This window comes from Giraffa tippelskirchi, chromosome 10 (genome assembly GCF_054371585.1).
Source record: "Giraffa tippelskirchi isolate mGirTip1 chromosome 10, T2T-mGirTip1v1.2.pri, whole genome shotgun sequence".
NCBI lineage: Eukaryota > Metazoa > Chordata > Mammalia > Artiodactyla > Giraffidae > Giraffa > Giraffa tippelskirchi.
The window spans coordinates 7,985,058-8,011,243 of NC_137284.1; the positions used below are offsets into that span (position 1 = coordinate 7,985,058).

Sequence of the window (26,186 nt, forward strand, 5' to 3'; positions counted from 1 at the left end):
TTAGTGGCTAATTATTTAATTAAGCATTTTATGAATCTCATCTGCTCCATTTATGTTCTAAAGAATGCAAGATTGTTGTCTTCCCTTCTCTGAAGGCCCCAGAGCACTAGTCCTCTAGGCCTCCCAGACAGAGTTCCCGTCCCAGCAACTGAGTGACCGGCCCCCCACCCCCACCCCGGCCATCAGTCTGCCCCCACCCCCCCACCCCCACGGAGCCCAGGCAGCCGCAGGAGGCAATGTGGCGACTAATGGGGTTTATTTTGGGGCTGAGATCCTTAGGGACCTCACACCCCGCCCCCGGCAGCCGGATGGCAAAGAGGAGACAAGGGGGAGAGAGGGTGGGGTGGGGGAGGGGTGGGAGAGGGTTCCCTTCACCATCTCTGGCTCCCACTCTCCTGCTTTCTCTCACCTACACCCCTCTCTGTCCCTCTCTGTCCATCTGTCTCTCTGCCTCCTTCCTCCTCTGGCTGTCAATCTCTCCCCCCCACCCCACCCCCTTGTCTGTCTCTTCTTTTCTGGGCAGGGCTCCAGGACCCCCTGTTTTGGCACCCAGGCAGCCCCCTAGTTGGGAGTGGAAGCAGGGAGTCCAGGCAAACTGGGACTAGGCTTTGCAGGGGCTTGGGAGGGGGTGGGGGGCAGGTGTTGGAGGGGAGCCAGCCTGCAGGCTATGAGTCAGAGCCGAACACAGCCCCTGCTTCTCCTCCCGCCATTGCCTGGGGCTCCTTTTGCCTTGGTGCCTGCTCAGCTCAGCCTGCAGAAGCACACACCTCACACCTGTCACCTGGGCCGGGCCTGGGAGCAGTCGAGCGGGGCCCTCTGGGTCCTGCCTGCCCCTGATGATCATCTCTGTCCCCTTGCAGTGTCTCCCCAGGCCCTCTCTCTCTGTGTCAGTCTCTCGATTACCTCTGTTTTGCTGTAATTAAAACTGGAATTCTTGATGAGGGAGCTACATCTGTCTGTGCACAGGCACAGGCTCCCAGCCGGGCACCCGCCTGCCAACTGTTCCCTAGGACGGCAGGGCCTGGTGGCCGCTGTGGGTCTCACAGCTGAAACCCTGTACCCTAAACCCGTTATCTCAGGGCTCTGGCCACAGCCTCAAGGACCTGCTAACCTCGCCCTCCTGATGTCTTATCTCCCTCTCCCTTTCCTTCTCTCTGCAGCCGGAACCACGTACATCTTTGGGAAGGGGGGAGCACTCATCACCTACACGTGGCCCCCCAATGACCGGCCGAGCACGAGGATGGACCGCCTGGCCGTGGGCTTCAGCACGCACCAGCGGAGCGCCGTGCTGGTGCGGGTCGACAGCGCCTCGGGCCTCGGGGACTACCTGCAGCTGCACATCGTAAGAAGTGGGGCCACCACCCCTGACCCCCCAGCCTTCCTACCCTAGGTCCACTCAGTCCCTCCTGCCGTGGGACCAGCACCCTAAATCTTTCCCTCCCGTGGAGCCCCCAGAATCTCTGTTCCCTGATCCCTGGGTTTCTTCCCTGTGGTTCTGCTCCTGGGACCCCCCTCTCCTGCCAGTTATTCACTGAGTCTCCCCAGCTCCGAGCTCTGAGACCATCTGTGTCTCTGACCTTCCTGAATGTAGTCAGGGGCCCCCTCCGGGCTTCCAGGCCATTCTCCTGCAGCCTTTGGGGATGCCCTCGCCTCATGACTGCCCTGGGCTGCTGCCCACTCACTCCTCCACCAGCTCGGCCACCTACTCTGTCCCGTACTTTGTCCTGCTCCTCCTTCGGCCTCCCCACCCCGGGACAGCCCACCCTTTCTTCTTCACCTTGCCTTTTGATCCTGTCCGTCTCTGCCCTGCCCTTGGATGTTGTTCCCATGACCTTTGCCCTCGCAGCAGCCACCTTGCCCGACCTCATGGGCAGAGCTACAGCCTTTCTGGCCACAGCCCTGCACATTCCTCCCTGACCTCTTGGCCCAACCCCACATCTCCACCCTGACCTCCCAGCCCTGCTTTTCTGCTTTTCTCTGTGCGGCTCCCCTCCTTGCCCTCTGCTCCCTCCCATTGCCTCCCCCAGGCCGCCTCTCCTCACAGTTTCCATCCTAACTCTAGTCGTGAAGCTGCCCCCTTTCCTCCCCATCTCTGGTCCTGCCGCACACCCTTCCCTACAAGCTCTAGGTGGCTCTGCTCCATTTCTGCTCTAAGCTTCTCCCTGCTTCTCCCCACTGTCTTAACCCCTGGGCCTTTGACCTGTCTCCATTTCCACCTGTGCAGCCCCTTACAGCCACCTCCCTTCCCTGCCCGCACCCCATGCGCTGACCCTGGCTGGGACCCTGAGCTGGGAGGGTTGAACAGGCTGGCTAGGCTCTGTGTGCTGGAGGGATCTGCGTGGGGGACTCTGAGCTTCAAGGGAGCGAGAGGGCAAGGGGAGCGGCTTCTTTGGGCTCTGGCCCTTCCTTATAGGACAGCTTTTTAGGCTCCCCGGGCTGCATACCCTCCCCCGACACGGACAGGAGGAAGTGAAGGAATGAGGCCTGAGGGGAGATGGCCTGTGTGCAGAGTGGGGCTGGAGGAGAAGTGGCAGCTGATGGGCACCGGGCGGGGGAGGCCAGGCAGCTAAGCGGGCAGGAAAGGGGTGCAGAGGGAGGTGTGGCGGAGAAGGCTGGAAGCTCCGTGAGCGGGTGTCTCCGCCCGCGTGAGAGGCAGTGTGATGGTGCGATGACTGAGTGTGACAGTGTGGGGCCGGTGCGTGTTGATCATGTCAGGAGCGTTCGGGGGAACCATGGGGGACAGTCTCGTGGCCTCTGATTGGGCGTGTCGCTCTATATTTGTATTCCTTGGCCGTGTGGTGTTTGCTGCCGGTTCAGTCTCCTGACCCTGCGTGACAGGTATGACTGCTTCTGAGTCCTTCACTGTGGGTGAGGGCGGCCGCTCTCTGATCATGTAGTCATGAGAGACTGTGTGCCGTTTGGAGCAGATGCCTGGGTTTGAGTCCCCACTCCGCTACGTCCTTGCCCTGTCTTTGTGCAGTCACCTCATCTCCTGTGCCTCAGTGTCCTCCTCTGAGTAGTGGCATGGGCAGAAGACAGGGAGCTGCTGAGGGGGGTGAGGGTTTGAGATGATGAACATAAAGCTCTTAGGACATTGCCCAGCCCCTAGGAAGCATTGTGTCTGGTAATAGCCTGATCGCCCGTGAGTGTCCCCCCGGATGAGTTGATCTGCAGGTGGTCTATGTCTGCCTCATTGATGACTTCTGTCTCTGTGCCTGTGGGTTTAGGTGACAGGGAACCCCCAGTGCTGAGGAGAAGGGTCAGAGGGACAGGGAGCGGGGAGGAGTCTCCTTTTCCCCCTCTCAGCAGTGACCCTGGAGAAGGCAATAATGGCACCCCACTCCAGTACTCTTTTGCCTTGAAAATCCCATGGACGGAGGAGCCTGGCAGGCTTCAGTCCATAGGGTCACTGAGTCGGACACGACTGAGTGACTTCACTTTCACTTTTCACTTTCATGCTTTAGAGAAGGAAATGGCAACCCATTCCAGTGTTCTTGCCTGGAGAATTCCAGGGACGGGGGAGCCTGGTGGGCTGCCGTCTATGGGGTTGCGCAGAGTCAGACACGACTGAAGCGACTTAGCAGCAGGAGCAGCAGCAGCAGCAGCAGCAGCAGCAGTCACCCACAGCCTTCGCCGGGTGCTCAGTTACAGAGGCCTGGTGCTGTAGAGGGCGGGGTGGGGCGGAGTGGGGCTGGCCCTGGGATGGGGAGCCTGGCAAGGGTGGGGGGCCCTGGAGGAGGTGTGGGAGCCATGTGCGGGGTGAGCCGGGCACTCGACAGGCTCGAGCCCCCTGGGGCGGCCCCCAAGCCCCTTCCTCCCCTGGTGACACATCAGCTCCCACCACAGCGTCATTAGCAGCTCTCAGAGAGTGGGGAGGCGGCAGCAAAATAAGAGAAAAGCAATTTGACGTTTCTAATAAAGCGTCGCTCCACTTTGCCAAATTAATTTTGACTCCCATAATTATTTGCTGTAGGAGCGGCCTCGTTCTTCCCGCCGCCGCCTAATGAGGTAATTGGGGAATTAGGAATTAATGACTTTAACAGAAGTGACAACTGACTTCACGTCGGGAGCAGCTCTGAGAGCTGCCTCTCCCCCCCGGAGTGCACAGCTCTGGGCTCGGCTGCCTCCTAGGAAACGGGGATGTCCTGCCTTCCAGCTGCCCTGGATGGCTTCTGCCTGCCCGGCTCTCAGACCACTTCTGCTTTTTGACTGCCATCACCACCCAGCTGAGCCTCGTGGGGAGAAACCCTCAGAAGCACCCAAGGGGCTGGCGCTGTTGGATTACTCACAGTAGTACTGAGGTCTGTTCCCCTCACGTGAGGAGCAGACCATCACCCCTTCTCCCTGGATGTCATCAGTCTGTGGGTGGTGGGTGGGTGCAGCTGCTAGTACTCTTTGTTAGGCAAGTCCAGCCTCAGTTTCCCTGCTTTGCTGCATCTTTGAAGAGGCACTGCCTGTGTGTATGGCTCTGTGTGTGTGTGTGGCTTTCCCAGGCTCTAGGAGGGGGAGAAATGGACCCACAGTGGGGAAGGGATAGGGCCCGGGTCTTCAAGTAGACCACAGGTGACACCCTGCTCCCCAGCTCTCCCTGCAAACCCCATGCCTGCCTCTTCAGAGCCACCTCGCCCCTCTTTCAGTGCCGCTGAGCCTCTTGACCTTGTTGGAGGCAGGAGGTGGCCGCTGAATGGCTCCTCATGCCCAGGCTGGACTGGAACCGTCTTTTGGGAAGACTCCAGGAGTGAAGTGTGTTCTGGGAGGATCTGGGTCCCCCTGACTGTGAGGGTATCTGTGCGAGTGTCTGTCCTGTGTGGAGGAGGGTGTGGGAACTCAGGAGGCTGAACTCGGGGTACTGCTAGGAAGCGCAGGGGAATGGAATAGGGGCTCAGGTTTAGGGCCCAGAGGGCCTTGCGCTGGCTTATTTAGATGCCTTTGGTCTTGAAGGAAGGTTGGTCTCAATAGCCTCTCAGACCACCCCCAGCTCCAACACTCCCCCCAGACTGGTGGGGCAAAATGGAAGAGGGCACTGGCTTTGGAGTCAGTCTAACTGGGGTTCAAACCTGGGGTTCCTTTCTTATGAGCCATGGAACTTGGGGATATTGTTTACCCTCCCGGGGTCTCAGTTTCCTCCTCAGTGGAACGTGGATGCTGTACATTCCTGAGGGTTGCCGTGGGGGTGAAGAGAGCACATGTGTACAGTACCCACAGAGGGCGTGGCACCATTGAGGGCTTCAGTGAGGCTCTGGCACCATGGACAGAACTCTTCCTGGACTGGCTCCTGGGCAGCCTGTGCGGGTTTCCCACGAGGCCCTCTCTGAGGCCTGGGGCTGGGAGAGTTGCTCAGACCGACTCTCTGCTCCCCTTCTCCAGACTCAGTCCCTGTCTTTCCTCTTCCCATCTGTTTCCACCTGCCTGCGGCATCCTCTACCCTTACACCCGCATCTCACCTTTCCTTAATAAGCCCAACATGGTTTGTCTCCTGGATCTCTTTCTATACCCAACACCCTCCAAAACACGCAGTCCAGACCCCCTACCTCTGCCCCCTTGACTGTAGAGGGGCTGCCCCCACACTCAGGTCTGACCTACATGGACTGATGCCCTGGTGACAAAGCCCCCAGGGACTTGTCCAGTGCTGAGCATCCAGGGAAGGACAGGCTGGAGCTTAGAAGTGTGTGTGTGTGGGGGGAAGCCAGACCCTCCTGAGGCACCAGGCTGGCTTCTGTGGACTCCCCTGTTGGTCATGCCTTAGGTCATGCCCTCGGTGCTCCCACTGGTCCTGGCTTGCTCTTGATCATCCCTGTCTGGGGCCTGCAGACCCAGTGGCCCTTGCATGGAGTAGGTGCCCCATAAACATTTGTGAACATTTTGACTGAACCTAAAAGCAAGAGGCAAGTGTGGTCAGTTGAAGTGCTCCAGGTCTATGCTCTGCACCCCACAGTGGCTTCTCCAACCTCTCTGAACCTCAGTTGCTCCCTCGCTGGCAAATGGGGGAGGGGGCAAGCCAACCTCCTTGGGTAGGTGAAAGGGTCCAGTAAAGACATGGCTGGGAAAGGTGTTTTGTAAAGCTGTTAAATGCAGCAAAGCTGGACCGGTGGTGGTCACAGGTGGAGTTCTAGCGGGAGTGCATGGTCATTCCCTCCTGACCCCTGATCTCTGCCTCCCTGTCCCCAGGACCAGGGCACCGTCGGGGTGATCTTTAACGTGGGCACGGACGACATTACCATCGACGAGCCCAACGCCATCGTGAGCGACGGCAAATACCACGTGGTGCGCTTCACTAGAAGTGGCGGCAACGCCACCTTGCAGGTGGACAGCTGGCCGGTCAACGAGCGGTACCCGGCAGGTAGGCGGCGGGGCGCAGAGGTTTGGCGGGAGGGGTGGGGCAGGGCGGCCAGGGCTGCCTCTGACAGGATCGCTGCCTGCACCAGGGGCGGGGCTAAGTGGCGAGGCTTCCCGTTGCCGGAAAGGTGTGGCTTGTAGGGGCGGGACCAAGGTGGGGCGGGGCTCAAAGGAAAAACTGGGATTTGAAGGGTAGGGGCGGGACTGTGGGAGAAGGTCAGCTCTCGGGATGGAACAGCTGAGCCAGGAAGGATGCAAGGGCAGGGTCCTTGGGGTCCTTGGGGGTGGGGGAGGAGAGAAGCGAAGGAAGGTAGAGGTAAGGAGAGTCTGATGTAGCTGAGGGAAGGATGAGCTGAGAAAAGAGGGACAGGTGGAAATGGGGCGGCAGATGCAGAAACCAAAGAGAGAAGATTCAGAAGTAACCCAAAACGGATCTTGGCAAGGAAGTAGGGCTGTTCCCAAGGATAGAACCAAGGCAAGAACCAAGGTCTTTACAAAGAGCAAGTCGAAGGTTCATATTAGGTGAACTAGATAAAGAGAAGTAACCATGGAGACCTAGAGAAAAGGAACCCCAGTGTCTCAAAGAGTAAGGGACATGGTGAAAGGGAGAGAGCGACAAGTGACAACAAGAGCGAAAAATAGGTCAAGTGCCTTCAACAAGGCTTCATCAACAGCCTACTGGTCTTAGGTGCTGTGCTAAGCCCCGAGGACAGAGGGCACACACAGCCCCTGCTTGCAGGGAGCTGACAGTCATGGGGGTGGGGGCGGGGCACAGGGATGCAAACAGACCCGATTCAACAGTGTGACAGCTGTGATGACCGAGGACCCACCAAAGTCTGAGGAGCACAGGGGAAGGACAGGAATGAGGACCTGAAAGATACGAGGAGGCAGAGACTCTGTGAGAATCTGAGGGAGGCAGAGAAAGAGCCTCAGAGTGAGAGGAAACGAGGGAGGAGCGATGGAGAGATATGGAAATAGTCACTGAGACAGAAGCAGAAACGGAGGCAGCTCCCGGAGTGGTGCAGGGAGATAAATGCAGCCGCTGTCTCGCAGATGCAGCCAGCAAGAGAAGAGGTGGCCAGAGCCTGGGGAGGGAGACGAAGAGAACCCTGGTGCGGGAGACGACAGGGAGGGGAAGTGGAGGTACTGCAGGAGAACCGCAGACACACCAAGATGAGGAGACACAGGCTGAGTGACACTGCAGAGTCGCGTGCACGGGGGCGACTGAGGAGCAGAGAGAGCACCTGCAGGCTCAGCCCCTCTCCTCGGCCAAAGTGATGCCCAGAGAAGCTGCCCCATGCTGGCTGAGGGGGCGGAAGGACATGAGAGGTTCAAGTGTGCAAGCCCCCACAGGCCCACTTACACTGGCATGAAAAGGCTCATATGGGCTTACGGCTCACCGACATGTGGGCTTGTACCCAGACACTCTCAGGCAGCCCCCGGAGACAGGACCCCAAAGCCCCCTGATAAACACAGAGACTGACACACACGCAGGCCAGCCCCAGGCACACAGACAATGGCAAATATTCACGTGGTTAGACAGACACAGGGGGACGAAAGCCCTACAGAGGGATGTCAGCTTACACCAAGGCCTGGGGATGTGTGGGGCAACTCAGGCACATAAACACTCCCATGCCAAGTGCCACAGACATGCCGGCACTGACAGGTCAGGCTGTGGGCCTCAGACTTCGCTCTTTCTTAGACACACACACCAGGGCAACCTTTGCAGCAGTGAAGACACCAGCCTGCACTGGACTGGGCTGGACTCGGGGAGCATGAAGCTTTAGTCAAGCCAGAGCTCCTCCCCTTGGATCCCAGCAGGGCAGATGCAAGATTAGAAGAGTCATACCTGTCCTCCTCTGCTCAGGATCCCTGGCTGGGGCTGGGGAGACTGTGGGGTGCCTCCTTGATTGCCAAGCAGAGCAACCTGAGGGCCTAGTGCCCTGCGAGGGCAGATCACCTACGAAAGCCGTGTCACCCTGAGCAACACCAGCAGGCCAGAGTAGAGTGTGCATGGCCCAGACTCTCAGGAAGCACAGACACGCAGCCCAGGGACCCCAAGTCGTCCGGACCTGGCTTTTCAGCCTGCATCTGCTACTGACAAGCTGGGTGATCTTGAACAAGTCATCTAGTGCCTCTGCATCTCAGTTTCTACCTCTGAAAGTTGGGGATCACATCTGCATCATAGCCATACTGTGAGAGTTCCGTGAGGTGACCTAAGGAAAGTGCTAGAATGGCATGGCATAGCAGAGGTGCTGTGTAAATGCAACTCTTGTTAGAATTGTTGTGTGTGCCAGTGAGGCAGACATACATTCTTCCATCCCTCTCAGGACACACATACGGACAAATACATGACCACACAGACACAGACACATACATACACAACTATCCGGTGGGAGTAGGTGCCTGGATGCCTCCTACCCTCCTGCCTCTGCTCGAGTGCTCCCTCTCCCTCCCCTCCCCTGCTTGTCTCCCGTCTGGCTGCTGCTCTCCTCCTCCAGCCTCTTCTGGGGCCCCTCCCAGCCCCATCCCCAGTGCTGTGCTGCCTCTAACAGAACACAGGACACTTCTGGTCACTTGCCAGCTGCAGCCTGGTGGGGGCTCCCCCTGGGCAAGGGCTGGACCTTCGTCTTTGCATCTCCAGTACCCAGCACCAGGAATAGAGAAGACACTCAGGAGATGTTTGTTGAGTGACTAAACGAGTGGATGATCCATTTTTGTCTAAAACACAAGTGACCCGACTCTGTGGATTCACAGTCTGTGGAATCTTCAGGAGGGCAGAGTCTCACTGCCTCGTAAGCATCAAAAGGAGGCGCCATCCCTGCTGGAGTGAACACACTGTGGGAGGTTCATGGGAGGTGTACACAGGCAGGCCCAGGCCCAGGTTTCGCTGGGCAGGTAATGCGGTTGTGCAGTGAGGCATGAGAAGGAAAATGCCCCCAGAGTGCATGTTACTGAATATCGTGTCAGTGGTTTCAATGGGTAGAGTGGCCAGGTGCCCAAAGGAAATAACTTCCATTTCCACAGCTACAGTTTGGGGTCACCCACAGTCTTGGGGGAGAGCTCACAGAACACACAGACACACAGACACAGACAGACAAACACACACACACACACACACACACCCTCCTTCCTCCCTGTGAGCAGAGAGAACAGTTGTGTATGGATGGACAGCCAGGACTGAGAGGAGGAAGGCTCACGTTGGGGCTGGGATGGGTCCCCAGGGCTGGAACGGAGCAGGAGTCCGAGGGTCTTGGAGTGAAAATGAGAGAGAGGGGGATGAGAGCAAGGTGCCGCCAGGTGGAAGAGTGGGCGCCTGCAGGGAGCCGGGGGATGGGCCAGGGTGACAGAGGAGCTGAGATGCAAGGGTTGGGCAGGGCAGTTGGGGGACATCCAGCTGCCACACTCGGGCACTGTGACTAGGGTGAGAAGCCTGGAAGTGTCTTCAGTGAGAGCGGTGGGGGCTTGGTGGGGGTCTTTAGTGAGAGCGGTGGGGACTTGGCAGGGGAAGTGCAGGTGGAAACCAGTGGTGGGTTGGGGTGGGGTGTGGGGTGGGAGGTGAGGGGAAGCTGGGAGATGATCACAGAAAGTAAAGGGAACCGAGGGGACTTCGAGAAGTGTTTTAAATCTCACTGTTAAATGTGTGTGCTGGACCACCCCCTAAATGCCGCATAAACCCCCGCTTAACCCATCCCTCCCACTTCTAAACCGCCCTCTAAATGCAGTAACCAGCTGGGTCGCTCAGGCCTTCCACCCCTAACTTAAACCTACTAAATGCCCCTCCCGGCCCCTCTACCCAACTCTGGGATGGGGAAGGAAGCGGGTAGACAGATAAACCTGTTTAACCTCTGACCTTTGAACTTCCAGCTGCTTCTTCTTCCAGTCCCCTTTCCTTTTCTTCCTTGTCCCCTCTTTGTCTTCGGGTGGCTCCTGCCCCCAGAGTGGGGCTGGCTCTGCCTGGGAGCCTAGGGAGGGGGACTGGAGGGCGGACAAGGGACCGGCTCTTCTTCTCCCGCCTTGGGTGGACCTGCCCTCTCTCCGTGGGATGTGGCCGCTTACTCTGAGTCTCCTGAGAAATGCATAATTACTTTTCTAACTCCTTTGGACTTCGCCGCCTGAGAAACCTACTGTCTTTCTAAACTTTTCCAAGGAAACTTTGATAACGAGCGCCTGGCGATTGCTAGACAGAGAATCCCCTACCGGCTTGGTCGAGTAGTTGATGAGTGGCTGCTCGACAAAGGTAATTAACCAGAATTAATTAATTAATTAATTAACTTTAAAAACACTATCTTAAAGGTGCAGAGCTCTCTCTTTCCCCATCCGAGCCTTCCCCATCGCCCACCCCCTAGTGAAAGGACGATTGTCCGGCCAGGGTGTTCCCTTCCTCTCTGGGGTCAAGGGTCCATGGCTTCTAGAGGGGTGGTTGGGGCAGGGGTGGGGCTTTTCCTAGAAGTGGGAGAGCTCGGTCTCTTCCTAAACCTGTGATGGGACTCGGGTCATCAAGGAGATGCTGAACCCCTCCAGGAAGGCAGGTACAGTGCTGGTGGGGAGGGGGCTGCCCTGTTGGCTCAGAGGTTTAGTCGAGGGCCAGCTGAGGACCACAGCACGCTGGGCAGCAGACAGCTTCAGGAAGCAGAGGGGGCAGTCCTAGGATCTCAAGGAGGGATAGGAAGACCTCACAGGGCTCATCTGAGGAGAAAAGGGAGGAGTGGGGGGGCTTCAAATCCTACTGGAAAGATCCTTCAAGAGCGTCTGTGAGGCCACTGTCTCTGGAAGGAGCCCACCTGGGTCCAGAAGGTCTCAGATGCAGTGGAGGTTGAAGGGAGGCTAGGAGGTGGGGGAAAGGTGGCATCCCAGGAGGATTTCTGTGCCCACTGAGCTGATGAGGAAGACAGAACAGCTGGCTAAGAGGCGCTGCTGGGTGTGAGGGAGGAGGGAGAAGGCCACTTGTCACCAAGGGAAGTTGGGGCCAAGGGCAAAGCCATCCCATTCCCTTTGGAGAGGGGGCGAGCTCTGTACCTCTAAGGCTAAACTCTAGGGGGGAAGTAGCACTGTTAAACCTCCACCTAACCAGCTGATAACTGTGCTTTTAAATGTCCACTGGGGCCTGCCCCAACTAAAACCCCCAATGTCACTTCCAGCCCCCCACATGGCCAGCGGGGACTAAACATGCTGATAACCAGATGTGATAAATCCGTAGCAGGACAAAAAGTTAAAGGGACTGTAACAGACATCGCTAAAACCTACAGCCCTCAGCCACACTGGGCTGCTCTCTCCAGCGGGGTGAACTTTAACCCTTTGAGGAGTTCATGGTGGGTGGGGCCCCAGGGGCCTAGTTGGCTCACCTGTGTAGTTCCTCCCCATTACCCACCTCCCTCTCCCGGAATCAGAGAGGCCAAGGGAGCAGCTTGGGCTGAGGCTGGGACAACTTGTGACCCCAAGGGTAGGGGAAGCCGGACAGGGCAGGGAGAAGGGCCTAGGGAGCGGGACTTGTGGTCCAGTTGAAGGAAGAACTCCTGCCGGTGGTTTGGAACCCCAGTCCTGCTTTGCTCCTGCAGGGTTGCACCTTCTCTTTAGGCCTCTGGTTCCTCTTCTAGAAAGTGCAGGACTGGGCCACGTTCTCTAGTATTTCCCAGAGCGTGGCATGGCCTTGGTCAAGGCATCAGTTCCCTCCTCAGGGAGACAAGGACAGTGATCCCTGCTCAGCCTGCCTCACATGGGGTGCTGTGAGAATGAGATGAAATGAGGAGCAGGAAGGTATTGGAGAACCAAAGCTGGGCATTCTTGGAGAGATTACTTTACTGTCAGCACCTAGCATGTGGTAGGTTCTCAATATATATTTATTGAGTGAATCCATTTTCTCAGTTCCAAAATGTATCCTGTGAAGCATAAGTCCCATGAGATGCTTCACGATAAAGAGATTTGTGGTTAAAAGAAAGAAGAAGAAGAAAGAGAGAGAGAGATTTGTGGTAAAATGAGCTTGAGAAATTGGAATCCTGTTTCTTCCTTTTGGAGAGGTGTATGAACATGCATTTTAATAAAGGCTCTGAGAAGTCCTGCAAGAGAGAAACCTCTTGTTTAATTATGAAATGTTTGTTTTCCAAACTCATTTGACCACTATGAACCTTCTCCCCTTTGTTTTTCTCCTAATTCTCACATGTGGGTGTAAACTGGACACAGTGATCCTCAAGGCCTCTCTAGGTCCCATGTCTAGCTGCCACTCACTAGTTCTCAGCTTCTGTGGGCTCCGGCTGCCCCCTCTGGAAGATGATGGCCCTGCTCCAGGGCTGAGGGAGGTACTGGGCAGAGGGAGGGCTGGAGGAGGAGGAGAGGCTGAGCAGAGGGCCTAAGCAAACACACCCGTGGCCGGTCATTGGCCGGAGGCCAGACAGATGGCTGGGGGCCCCAGAGGTCTCGGTGTCCCGGGGAACCCGTGTTCCTAGCAAGAGTGTGGGTTTCACAAGTTGGACTGTCCTCAGCCCAGGTTTCAGGGCAGGGCTAATAGGCACCTAACTCTAAACCAGATCTTTAACGAGGCACTAACCAGAGGCTAACAAGGGCTAAGCCAGGCCTTAAATCCCCAGCGCCAGCAGCTGAAGGTCCAGGGGAGCAGGGGGCAACTTAGTACTTCCTCTGCCCGCCTCCCCCCACAAAATAAGCAACATCAAAACCAAAGTTAAATCTAAACTTAAACATAAATATCTTTTCTAAAAACCAAACCAAAGCAACAAACTCAGAGGGTTAAACTGACCCCCAGATCCACTAAAACCAAACAGAACAGCCAAAGCCCACCCAGGTGGGAATTCTGAGGTGTAACTGCTGAGTGAGGAGCGAGGTTGGAGCTGGAGTGGTTTTTTTGGCTGTCAGTGAGCGAAGCAAGGTCCCTTTAACATTTTCCATCTCTGTGCTTGCACACCCTGGCGGGGAGGAGGGACTCTGCTCTCCAGGGCGTGATCCCCAGGTAGTGGCTGAGCCTTGAGGGGAGAGGGAGGCCTGGCCAGAGGTCCAAGGGCCGGGTGGTGGCTGGGAGGGCACAGTGCGGTCCATGTGGCTGCTCCTAGCCTCACGCATGCTGGCCCTCCTCCCATGCACTGTCCACCCGGGCCTCACCTCCATCCCTGCCCTGACACGCACTGACCACGTGGCCTGGCAGTCGTCTCCTCCGTTTCTGCCTTTTTGTCTCCTCTGTCTGCTGCTTCTGAGGGCTCCGTGGCTTGGGGCTGGACACGGGGTGTGGGAAGTTGGAGGGGAGCAGAGAGGGAAGATGGGGATCCAATTGAAGGGAAAGAAGGGGGCGATGCCCCCATAGCAAGAGAGGAGGGGGGATGGGAAGGCCAGAGGCATGAGCATGGCGGGGAGAGGGGAGCTGGGCCCCCTCTCCTGGTCCATGTGTGCCCTGGGGCCCCTTCCACTCCAGGGTCCCTGCTGGCTGGACCGGGCTAGTGGCTGACGAGGACTTTCCCTTTGGTGTCTGCCCCGTCCTCGTTTCTCCCTCCCCACCCAATCCCTACTTGCTGGTTTCCCCCTCCACCCCTTTCCCTGCCTTGGATACCCCCCCTTCTCCCTCTCCCTTTCTGGTCTCCCCCTACTGCCTGTCCCCTCTCTGTCTGTCACCCCTGCCCCTCCCTACCCCCCCAGGCCGCCAGCTGACCATCTTCAACAGCCAGGCTGCCATCAAGATCGGGGGCCGGGATCAGGGCCGCCCCTTCCAGGGCCAGGTGTCCGGCCTCTACTACAATGGGCTCAAGGTGCTGGCGCTGGCCGCCGAGAGCGACCCCAATGTGCGGACCGAGGGCCACCTGCGCCTGGTGGGGGAGGGGCCGTCCGTGCTGCTCAGCGCGGAGACCACGGCCACCACCCTGCTGGCCGACATGGCCACCACCATCATGGAGACCACCACCACCATGGCCACTACCACCACCCGCCGGGGCCGCTCCCCCACGCTGAGGGACAGCACCACCCAGGTGAGGACCCCTTCAGCGGGTGGACGAGGGATGGGGATTCAGATGGTGGTAGGGCTGATGCCTGCCTTGCAACCCCAGCACCCGGGAAGCTCTGAGGGGATGGTGGTTTAGATGGAGGCGGCAAGGTCTCCTTTTTTGAAGCGCTTGTCACCCTGGGAACCAGGGATGTCGTAGATCCCCACTCTTTCTAGGAGGACCATTTCCAGAGTCGAGGGGAAGTTGGGTACCCTAGCCAGACCAGGGAAGACCACCCCCCACCTATGAGAGAGGCGCTGCTATAGGAGGAGAGCAGAGCTGGGAAGGAAGGCTTCCTGGAGGAGGCATTCCAGGCCTCTGCTTGATGCTTCTACCTGGAGAGACGAGTGAAGCCCCAGAGAGACCAAACTGGGCTGCGGGATGGAATGATCCTTGCTACCTGCCTAGTAGTGAAGGCCATACTCGGTGTTGTGTGGGCATTGAGGGGGAGACAGAGGGAGCCAGGATGACACCGCTCTGGGCAGGGCACAGAGGCGACAGCGCTGGAGGGGTCAGCGGCTCACCTGGAGGTGGCAGCCCTTCTCCAGAGGCTGGTAGAGGCCGAAGCAGCCTCTCTCTGATTGCTGGTGTCCTTGCGGTGGGACTGCCAGCCCTCTCCCATCACAAGCCCTCTCCGTGTGACCTTGAGTAGATGCCACCGTGTAGCAGGCCTCAGTGTCCTCCGTGCCTGTGGGTCAGAGCCAGGCAGGTGCAGACAGTCCCCTGGTGCTTTACCTCCCTCCCCCCGGCCTGCCCCACCTGCTTAGATGCTCTCCTCAGGTCAGGTTTGAGTTTATCTCCTTTTCTACCCAGGGGAGCACCCAAGGGGGCTGTATCTGAGAATGAGGCTCTGCTGGGACAGGAGAGGCCTGACTTTCCTAGTGGCCAAAGCTGATTGAGCATATGTGACTCACCAAGGCAGCCCCGGGTACAGCTGAGTTTTCTAGCTATTGCTGTCGGTCACTGATGGCCTGAGGGTGGGGGCTCACACTTGGCACACTGGACCTTGCTTAGGGACCCTGCTCCCTCTGCCCAAGCCACTCCTGTTCCCCATCGCCCATGGCTGTGGGCCTCTGGGCCTGGTGGGACCTCTGTTGTCCTGGGTGAGGGAGGGGCTGGGTCAGTCACGGGAACAGGTCCTACCTCCCCCATCAGCCTGCAGTTTCTGTAAATGAGGGCTCTCTGAGCTCCCATCCCCTCATCCCTGCTAGTCTGTGTGGTAGGGGCCTGGATCTGGCTGACAGCCTTGTCCAGGCAAGAGAGAGTCAAGCCTGACCCCCCTTCCCTTCTGCCTTTAGAGCCAAGAAAATTGAGGGGACCCAAACGCCAGGCCTTGCTCCAAGGAGCGGGGAGCCCTGGGAAAAAGGCGTGGCTCTAGCTAAGGTTGGGCACTGGCCATGCCCAGTGCCTGATGGCAAGAAGGGCATCCAGTCTCAGTGTGAGGTGATGGGCAGACCATCTAGGCAGGAGAGAGGGGTGGGGCTCTAGGAGTCACAGCTGTATAGTGGAGCCTGCAGGCCAGCAGAGAAGCAGAAGTAATCTTCCAGTCCCCACCTTGCCCTTCGGTGAGGGCTGCAGAGTCCTGAAACAGGGGGTGGGGAAGAAGCGGGATGTGACCGGTTCACCCCTTACCTGGCCCAGACTCCTCCCATCCTTGGCCTTCGACCTGGCCTTCTCCCTCCACCCGAAATCTCTAATTCCCTTCCTGCTTGGAGTCTGGGTTTCCCTCCTTGGGTTTCTTCCCTATCACCCCCTGTGTATCCCTCCTCCCCTTACACTCACTCATCTTGGGGATTCTCTTTCTTTGCAATCAGGAGGAAAGAAAATGCTGACAAAGTCGACTCCTGTTGTCATGGCAACCACAGCCCTAATTATTGTGTGCAGCCCCGTTCCTGGGCTCCAGGAAGGGGGTTGGAAGAGAGATGAGGATGGTGAGGTGGTGAGGCTGGAACCGAGAAACCCCCAGGTCCTGCTCTGCCCATGCCAGCCTCCAGAGGCACCCGTGCCTCACCTCCCTGCTGCCCCTGGACCCCCTTGCTCTGGTCTTGCAGTCACAGGTCCAGCTTGAGTCCCCCCGGCTTCCCAGAAATAAAAGGCACAACACGTGCTGTTTCATTGATTCCCAGGAGCACAGGAGCTGCTGCAGGGCAGGGCTGCTCAGTCTTGCTTTGCATGGGGAGGTGGAGGCCCCTGGGTCACCCAGCAAGCTATGAGAGAGCTGGGGTGTGGACCAGGGTGTGTGTCTCTGCCCAGGGCCCATCCCCCACCCTGGTCCACAACTCAGGAGGTGGCCATGGGGCCTTCTGACCCGCCCTGGAATCCTCCTTTTTCCCTCTACCCTCCTCTCGCCCCCCAGAACACAGATGACCTCCTGGTGGCCTCGGCCGAGTGCCCAAGCGATGATGAGGACCTGGAGGAGTGTGAGCCCAGTACTGGTGAGTGCCTTTCCCCCCTCCCCTGCCCCGGGCCCACTGCGACGCTGAGGGGAGGGGGGCGACTGTCCCTGCCCCCAGCCTAAGCCCGGCCAGAGGCCTGCTGCCAGGCCTTAACTTTTCCTGATAGCTTCCTCTCCCTTCCTGCCATTGCCACCAGGCCCCATGAGTGCCTCCTGGTGAGGCAGTCTTTGGCCTTTTGGTGCCCCAGCCCTCAGAGGTAGTGTAGTGAGGTCCTTAGCTTGAGGTCCTAAGTTGAGGGCCAAGGGATGCCAGGAGGGAAAGAGGGAGAATTTACCCTAGAAAGATGTGTAACAGGTCCCATGAGTCCTTATGGTGTGTTGGGGGATGGAGTATGGGGATGTGGAATGCAGGCCTAGGAACTACAATTCCCATCAGCTCTTGGGTTCAGAACTGCAATTCCCATCAGTCCTTGAGGCCTAGTGTTCTCTTGGTCACTAGAAGAGGAGGTCTCTGCTGGCTCCTGAGCCCTCCTCACTCCCAGTCTCAGGGAGGTGGCCAGACAATCCCGGGGCTCCCTGGCCAAGTGGGGGCAGTTAGGTGGGAGGTGCCCCAGCCAGGCATAAGGTCCCCAGCGAGATTGGGCCTGGGGAGCTGCTCTGGGAGGAGAGCAGAGCTGGGAGGGAAGGCTTCCTGGAGGAGGCATTCCAGGCCTCTGCTTGATGCTTCTAGCTGTAGAGAAGGGTGCAGCCCCACAGAGAGAGACCAGATTGGCAAAGCAGGGGTGGGCCTTGGGTGCCAACTGAGAAGTATTGGGTGTGTAGCGGCACAGTGGGTGCACGTGAGCAGGTGGGTGGCAGCTGGGAGGAGCTGAGGTCCTCGTATGTGAGGCTGGCAGCGGGAATGGAAGGAGACTGAATGTGGCCACATTTCCCTATAAGAGCACGTGGGCCTTGGTGGTGGCCTGGATGAGCCCCCGGGAGCCTCATCTCTTGGTTGGGTTTTGCAGAGACTTCTACCCATTACTTTGCAATGTGTGATGGCTGGGCTGTTGGTACTGGAAGCTGGAGGTTGGGGCAGGTACTTGCAGGGTCGGGGTCAGGGAGGGTGAAGGGGTCAGCTAAAATGGGCAGTATGACCTGGGCAGAGCCTGTGAATCTGGCCTGAGGGTGAGCCTGGGGGATCTGCCAGCCACAGAAGAGCCACTCAAGCTGAGGGTGGGCTGCAGTGGGCATGGAAGGAGACTGAATGTGGCCATTCAATGGAAGGAGTGTGGGCAGAGCCAAAAGACCCTGGAGCCTTGGGGCAGAGACCAAGGGTGAGGGATTTCTGGGGTGCAGGCTGCCAGGCCCAGAGGCTGATGCCTGACCGCCCTGTGCCCCCCAGTAGGCTAGAGTGAGTGGTTTGTTCTGGCAGTCTTGGGCCCTGAGGGACTTGAGGGAGCCTCTGGTTACTGGGCTGGAAAGGCCTTCACACCCACAGCCAGGACAGTGCTTTCTGGACAGATGCCCTCCACTATGGGAAGCTCTTCTTTGGGGGGCTCCCCCGTCTCCCTGGAGATCTTGGCTCAGGGATGCACCCTCACATCCACCGTTGCTTTGGGAGGCTATGGGACTCTGGCACCTTTGACATAGCACCCTCCTCGCACCCTGCTTTTCCCCAGACTAGTCACTGAAGGGGTTTCCTGCAGGTGGACACAGAACTTCCAGCTCAGGCCTGCAGGAGGGGCTGTGCTGCAGGGCCCCATGGGAGCCCCGGGATGGGACTCTGGGGCCAAAGGCTGTGTGGTCATGAGAAAAATGCACTGCTTGGCCCCACTGCACGTGTTTGCACACTTGAGGATGTGAACTGCCGGGGTGAGTGGAGAAGTCTCTGCTTTCCCCGGGCCCTGCAGATGGCTGTCCTACAGCGACAGACAGGGCCACCCCGGGGCCATGCACTGTCCACTGAGGCTCGGGCCTCCCAACCCCACCCAGGATCTCAGGAGCTTGGCTGTGACACTGAGTGTGTGTGCAGGTGGCCGGGTGCTTTTAGGCTGTGTTGGGACCAGGGATTGAGGCAGAGCTGAAGTGGGCAGGTCAGTTGCCCTCCCTCCATCAAAGGGTCAAGTCTGTGAGGGGACCATGGAGAGCAGAGGAGGAATGGAGGCTGGGGGATGGGGAGAGGCTGGTGGGCCAGCCTTTAAGAATAAGAGGGCGGGAAGGCAGAGGGCATGCTGAGCCTCCAGAAAAAACCCATGGAACCCACCTTGAGATGTGCATTGCACATGTTTGTACCCCCACATTCACGCTGCTCTGAAATGCTTAAATTGGGAGGCTAGACAAGGGCCAAGATGACTCCAAGGTCCCTAGACCATGACACCTCCCACCTGGAGGGGGAGGGGCTCAGGCCAGAACCCCTCTTGTGCCCCCAGTGCAGGGAGGCTTTTTCTTCAGCAGACACCAGCCCTCCTCGGTCTCCAAAGTCAGTGTCAGAGATGGAGGCAGTCTGGCTAGAGACAGCAGCTACCTAGGGGCTGGCCCCAGGCTCTTTGCACCTCTCTCACCTGCCAGATCCTCCTCCCTGGGGTCCAGGTGTGAAGCCTCAGGTCATCCCTGACATGTTTTTCACCTATTGACTTGGGCCCTTCCACGGAACCCAGACCCCACTCTCCCTCCCCAGGCTCCCCAGCTTGGAGAACCCATCATCTGACAGTCACTTTAGTGAGGGTGCTGCCCAGCCGAAGAAGGGCGTTGTGTTGATGGATGCAGTGTTCAGATTCTTTCTAGTGGGAGTGTCTTTAGGGAGCCATGTCCTGCATAGAAGGCACTGTGACCCACCACCCCTGCTGTCTTAGCCGGCCTGACCCACACCCTGTGTTATGGGCCTGGCCTGTAGGGATCTCACCCTTTGACACCCACAGAGGGACCAAGCTACATGCACACATGTGTCTGATCAGAGGCACGTCCACATCCTGGCACACACATTTATAGACCTACTGGCAAGCTCATTCATGTCCACTTCCACAGGTCCACATATGTTCAAACCTAAAGGGCACACGCCATTTGTGCCCAGGCCAAAAGAGGCACACATGTGCTTAGATCTAAAGAGACATGCTTGTATTCAGAGCCCCAGAAGTCTGGCACACACAGACAACCCCCCACACATGTGCACAGTTTTACAGAAGTACACACATATGCTCAGAGCCCCACTCCTGCATGTGTGTGCTTAGGGCTCCACACCTAGATGCGGGCTCACAGGTGTCTGCCTGCTCAGACCCACAGCTTTCACACTCACCCAACTGCATGAGGGTGCCATGCAGCATGTCTTTAACCCACCAAGGCAGGCTTGGGTGCTCAGAGCTGCACATCCATGCACTCACAGCCCCACTAAGCATGCATGTGCACATCTATTGAGGGGTAGACCAGATGTTCAGAATCCACGCACGTGCTCAGAAGCACTTGCATATTTTAGATGCTCATGAGACACATTTGCCTGTGTGCTCAGATCCTTAAGGCCCACACGTATGCAAATCTGAGACTCTCAGAATTCCACATCCACACTCAGCTCATAGAGGCACACACACATATACAAATCCACCTGTATCATAGACATGCTCACACATGTGCTCAGGTCACAGAATCCTCCGTGTGAGCTCTGACTTGCAGATGTTCACAGATGAGTGTGTGCATGTTCCTAGCAGGCATACACAACACGTGCACAAACTTTCTGAGGTGCAGGCGCATGTGTGTACACACAGGCATGTGAATTCAGGGAGGTCCATGTCTGCCCAAGGCTCACAGAGGTGCATGAGTGTCACAGCTCCACACACGCACACACTTGGGCTCAGACCTACTGTCACTTCCACATCTGTTCACAATCACTAAGATGCACACATCCTCAAAGGCATGTCCTCGTGTACTGAGTGTGTGCTCATATGAGACCCCTGAATGTGTGTGTGTGTGCACATCCTCAGGCAGGCTGTGTGTGTACAGACCCGGGGTCTACGCACAGACACACGTTTCTTCAGCCCCACAGACCTGTAGCCCTCCCCCACAACCCGAGAGAGCAGCTCCTCAAGGCCCATCTCAGCTCATTCTCACCTGAGGGCCCCTGAGCTCGGACACACACATGTGCTCAGACCCCTCAAGGCATGCATACGCGTACTCAGTCCCACAGTGGTGTACACACACGTGCACACACACACAGAGTCAGGTCAACACTGACCCACGTGGGCGCTCACAGCTGCTCATACACTTACTCATACACTCAGAGATACACACACAGCTACACATAGAAGGACACCTACATATCCGTGGACCACCTGGCCAATCACACATTTTCAGACGTAGTACAATGCCTGCCTCCCTGGTCACCAGGTGAGCACACAGACTACAGGGACCCGCACATACACGTGCACTCGGCTTCACATAAAGCCCCATGCTCAGACCCAGAGAAGCCGCCTCATGCACGTAGCCCACATGTGTGCATCCCTTCCAAGGCTCTGCTCCCGTGCACACGTACACAGGGCCTCAGAGGCATACACACGCTTAATTCCACAGGCACTGACCCATTTGCTCAGACCCACCATCTAGCTCAGAATCAGAGGCACAGATGTGTTCAGATTCTCGCGTGTCTTAAGATAACACCAGCTGTTATAACAAACAAGCTCTCAACACCATGGTTTAACACATAGAAATTGACTTCTCCTTCACGTAAACACTGTTCCTGATGGGTGAGCAGCTCTTTTCCAAGCGCTGATTCAGAGTTGATCTCTGTCCACCTTGAAGATGCACTGCGACTTCCCTAGTTGCAGTGGAAGGGGATGAATGGGGAGGGACATAAGGGGAGGGTTTATGGGCCAGGCCTGGGAGGGAGAGGGGCACGTGGGCCCTGCTGATGCTGCCCTCCAGAGCACCATCCCGTGGCACAGCCTAGCTTCCAGGCAAGCTGGGAGGCATGGCCCTGCCGTGCTCACAGGACGAAGCAAAAACAGATTTGGTGACCAGCTAGCCATTTGTCTGCCACAGTCTGGGCTTTGGGTCACAAACGATCCACTCCACTCTCTCCCACCCACTGAGCACACCCACCCCTCCCAAGGGAGACACACAAAGCCCCTCTTCCCGCACCCTGATTAGAACAGTCTTCTCAGAGGGGAGGATGTCTGCAAGATGGACCCTCTCCGTAGTGTCCAGACTTAGCTCCTGGGTACCCATATGTGGTCTGGATACCCATTAACTAAAAGGATAATTGATCTCATTGCCGACACACCCAGAACACCAGAAACCACCACCACCATCAAACCCTGCATCCAAAGGGAAGGATGGAGGGCGCACAGCAGCTTGTAGTTCCTAGTATTGGGGAGATCCAGCCAGCAGGCAGCTCGAGGCTCTGCCCTCAGTGGTGGGGACGTTTCCTCCTGAAACTGTGCTCTGCTGTCTGGAGCAACTTTCCTCCCCTTTGTCTGGAGCCTTGGTGCTGCCCTCTGGTAGGTCCCTCCCAGTCCTTTATCCTTCATGGCCATCTCTGGGTGGGTGTTGGGAAAGCATCCTCCTTGGAGGCCCCACAGCCTAGACAGCCCACTTCTTGTGCATATTTGGGGGTCCAAAGGTTGTCTTGAGGCTCAAACAGTCAACGGACCCACACTCAGACTTCTCTCCTAGGCATCATTCTCAAGCCTGTTTATTTCCTTATTTCTCTGTCTTCTCTCTTAATTTAGCGGTGACCATCTTGAGGGTGTTGGGAACAATCGGTGGTGAACCACATCCTTAGTCTGATCCTAGAAGCCAGGCTGAACCCTGTTATTCAGGCGGAAGTGTCACTGGGCCACTGTCCCTGAAAGCCGTCTCCAGTCTTCTCTCTTAAGATTTGGGGTTGGGGGGGTAGCTGCTCTTCTGACATTTGCAGGCCCCATATTCTGGGCTCTCTCTGGTCCCTTCATCTCTGTTGCAAACACACCAGTTCTTGTCTAACGTTGTCTCTTTTTTGTAACACATTACTAAATGCAGGAGGTGAAAGCCGGCCCTGCCATCCTGACTTTCTGAGCACTTTCCCTTAGTGCCTCAGCCTCAGCAGGTGCAGGCGGGTCCTAATCCAAGATGCCGGCTATCCTGCGGCTGCGTTACGTGGTCCTGCATCTTTCCAGCCTCCAAATCTATTTCCTTGGATTGTTTCCTGAGGGCCACAGGTTTCTGTTAATATGACACCCACTTGGGGCTGTGTCTGTACTAGTGAAGGTAATGTGTGTTTCGTAACAGATAACCCCCAAATCTGAGTGGGTCCTTCAAGGGAAGTTTCTCACTCAGAGAAGCCCTACCTGGGTGACCAGCAGGAGTGCTCAGGGAACCCAGGGTCCTCCAATCTGTGGCTCCTCCATTTCAACACGAGGTTGGCAAGGTCACTGGAAGGAGGAGAAAGAGTGCAGAGGCTCGCACTCTGGAGCTTTTATGGGCCAGTACTGGCACTGCCCACTGCTCCCTCCTATGGCCACACCTAGTTGCAAGGGATGTTGGGAAGGGTAGTCTCACTGCCCGAGGGAGGGAGGTGGTCACAGAGGCACACCGCATGTGCTCAGACCCACGGTGGCATGCTTGCATCTTCTCAGGGACACATTCATGCATTCACATGGACACACATGAGCTCAGACCACCACTCACAAACCACATACAGAGCACAGACTCACTCACATGGTCGCACATCTGCTGAGACTCACTGCCATGTGGGCTCATGTGCCCATATCCATCAAGGTTCATGTTTGTGTGCACATGCACACACATGCTTAGAGACACGTGCCCAGGTACACAGAAACAGACCCTCAAAGGGGTGGGTGCACGTGCATGCACACAGGATGCGCCTCACCGTCTCGGACCTTGACTCCACCTTGGCCCTTGTTTGCCCTTGCTGAGCAGGGATTTTGGGTGGGGAGGGGCGGCACCCTTCAGGCCACTGCACACAGTTGCACAGATTGTTCTCTGCTGGAACAGGTGAGTAAGGGCTGAAATCTCGCCAGTGCTCTGCTTGCCAAGCCGTGTGTCCTGGACCCTGGAGCGGGGCTGTGTCCACCAGCAAGACAGGATGCCTTTTTTTGCACAAAGATACAATCTGCCAAACCGTGCACCTGCAGGGCTGTGGCCACAATGAAGGGCTGCCATTTTTCTAGTCCACATTAAATGCTGGACTAGTGGGCCTCTTACCATCACAGCCTGGACAGGGCATCCAGGGTTGGCGGGTGAGGCCTCAGGCAGCTGATTGCTTCATCTCTCTCAGCCTCAGTTCTAGATGCTTCTTTGGGGGTGGGAAGATCTTGCTTGGGTGGGAATGGGGTTCCTGGCTAGATTTCCAGTAAAGGGCCTTCTGTGCCCTAAAAGCAGAAAGGGTCCAGCTTGCCAGGCCAGCAGCCCCCAGAGGCAGGGTTTGCTGGGGGAGGAGGGTGCTTGGGAGTGGCTTGTGGTCTCCTTGGCCAGAATGGAATTCCCTTTAGCAAGGGGACTGCCATGCACTGAAATTCAGTTGAGGAGCAGAGGGTATCTATGATAAATGCCCCTGTGAATATTCCTCCAATGCTGCATTTGCCTGAAGTGGAGGAGGGGAGAGAGGCGGTCTAGGGCCCTTATCAGACCCCTGGGGCACCCCCTCCCAGTGTGCACCCTTGGAGTCGAACTGGACCCAGGATTCCAGGTACCATGAGTCTTCCTGAGTCCACACCCAAGATGCCCAGTGGGAAGGGCAACCTGGGGAGCCCCTAGCTGGACTTCTGCAGTGAGGAGTCTCTGAGGGTTCTTCCTCTCCTCCAGGCCCCACTAACTCCTCACTGGGGCAAGCTTGCCTGACCCTTTCTGGACTGATGAATGACCCCAGAAAAACACGGTACCGTATTTTGAGTGTGACTTGACTACCACAGAACCCAGGCTTAAGTGGGTGCTGGAGAAGGAAGGCAGTGTGGGGTTGCAATAGTGTGTTGTCTTGTGGAAAGGGTAGGGGTTGTGGGACCCAGGGGGGGACGTGGTGTCGGGGACGGAGGCTTGTGTTCAGGGCCATGAGAAGGGGGCATCAAGGGGCAGGTGTGGCAGTGTGGGGGATGTGGGTGAAGGCAGGACACCCTCGGGAGATACCCTCAAGGCCTTGGACCCAGGGGAAAGCCCCAGAGGAGCTGAGGATGCAGGACCACAACCCGGAGATGGAGGCAAGAAGTGGCTGAGGTTGAAGGGGAGGGGCAAGAGGTCAATGTGACCAGGCCTGGGAGGGGTTGGAGGCAGGGATGAGGGAAGTGGGGTACTTCACAAGGGGACCCTGGAATCTTGTGTGCCCCAAGGACTTAAAGAACCAGTGAATTACAGCAAATGGTTGTGGGGTGGGGAACTCAGGATGGGCAGGACTTGTCTGTGATCCAAGGCCTGAGGCTCCCGAATACCCTCGTCTAGTGGGGTGGGGGTGAGAAAGAGGGTAGACAGCCAGATCTGCGCCCTGACTGGCCTGATCAGCACCCTCTGGGCTGTAATGTGTCTCCAGCATGGGTCTCTCGGTCCCATGTCGTGGGCCTGACATTCTGCTGGAGCCCCAGCTATAGGTAGCTTGTCAAGGAGAAGCCTGTCTAGGACAAGCCTTGATCTTAAAAAGTCTTCAGGAACAACTGGTGGCCCAGTCTAAGACGGAAGATAGAGGAGACTGTGGGTGAGTGCTGGGCCCATGGAGCAGCTCCTGCCAGGCTGAACTCTCAGAAGTGCCTGCTGCCTGGGGGCGGGGGGTGGCTGGGGAGGAAAGATATTCAGAAGCCAGCTGCTCTGGCCCATGAGAGGGGCTCCCAGCCCTTTTGCTCAGACACCTGGCTTGGCCTGGATCAGAGGAAATGCCTGATGAAATTTCCTCTCCTTCCCTGGTCAAAACACAGTGAGCCCCTGCTCTGTGCCAGGCCCAATGCTGGATACTCAGGAGAGACAGATGGGCCTTGGGCCTTCCTGGCAGTGAGTCCAAACCTGTGCCTCCAGGACAGAGTAGGGACATGGTGTCAGAGGCATCCAGGGCAGAGAGGAACATCTGGAGGTCTGCCTGGAAGAGGAGGTTGGATTCAAGGATGAGTGAGATATCAGCAGGGGGAAGGTGCTCTGAACAGAAGGCAACAGGTCAGGAAGAGGGCAGGTGGTGTGGGCCCACAGTGAGTACCCCAGATGTGTTCAGGGTTCATGCAGGGAAGGGAACCTTGTCATAATCTCACCCAGATGCCACTATTTGAGGGGCTACCAGGCTGCTCCTCAGACCTAACTGCTGAGTTTGCCCCTGACCCAGGGACCAGGTTGCTGGGCTATCCTTGGTGGGTGTAGGGTTCAGGTAGGGATGGGGGACCAACTATGTTCATCCCTAGGCTGGGAGCCAGGCCTTGGCCTCACTCTGGGCCTGGAGCCCCACACCCTAATGTTATAAATGAGGAAACTGAAGCCCAGAAAATGGAAGAAACTTACCCACAGTCACACAGGAATTCATGATAGAACAGGTCTTGGTCTCC

The 26,186-nt window shown here is 57.2% G+C and overlaps 1 protein-coding gene across 24 annotated transcripts in view; it reads left to right on the forward strand.

Moving 5' to 3' along the window:
• Positions 1–26,186, forward strand: part of NRXN2 (neurexin 2) — a 110,166-nt gene that overhangs the window by 80,477 nt on the left and 3,503 nt on the right. For 12 of the 24 annotated variants that reach the window (XM_081532611.1, XM_081532619.1, XM_081532621.1 and 9 more), the window contains 5 exons: positions 1,161–1,342; positions 6,169–6,340; positions 10,487–10,576; positions 13,975–14,300; positions 16,672–16,750. In XM_081532611.1, the coding sequence (XP_081388737.1) occupies positions 1,161–1,342; positions 6,169–6,340; positions 10,487–10,576; positions 13,975–14,300; positions 16,672–16,750 (849 nt within the window). Of the gene's footprint in view, positions 1–1,160; positions 1,350–4,131; positions 4,302–6,168; positions 6,341–10,486; positions 10,577–13,974; positions 14,301–16,671; positions 16,755–20,663; positions 20,673–22,157; positions 22,163–24,616; positions 24,626–26,186 lie in introns of all 24 variants that reach the window. The other 12 variants (XM_081532614.1, XM_081532613.1, XM_081532616.1 and 9 more) reach the window with 6 other exon arrangements.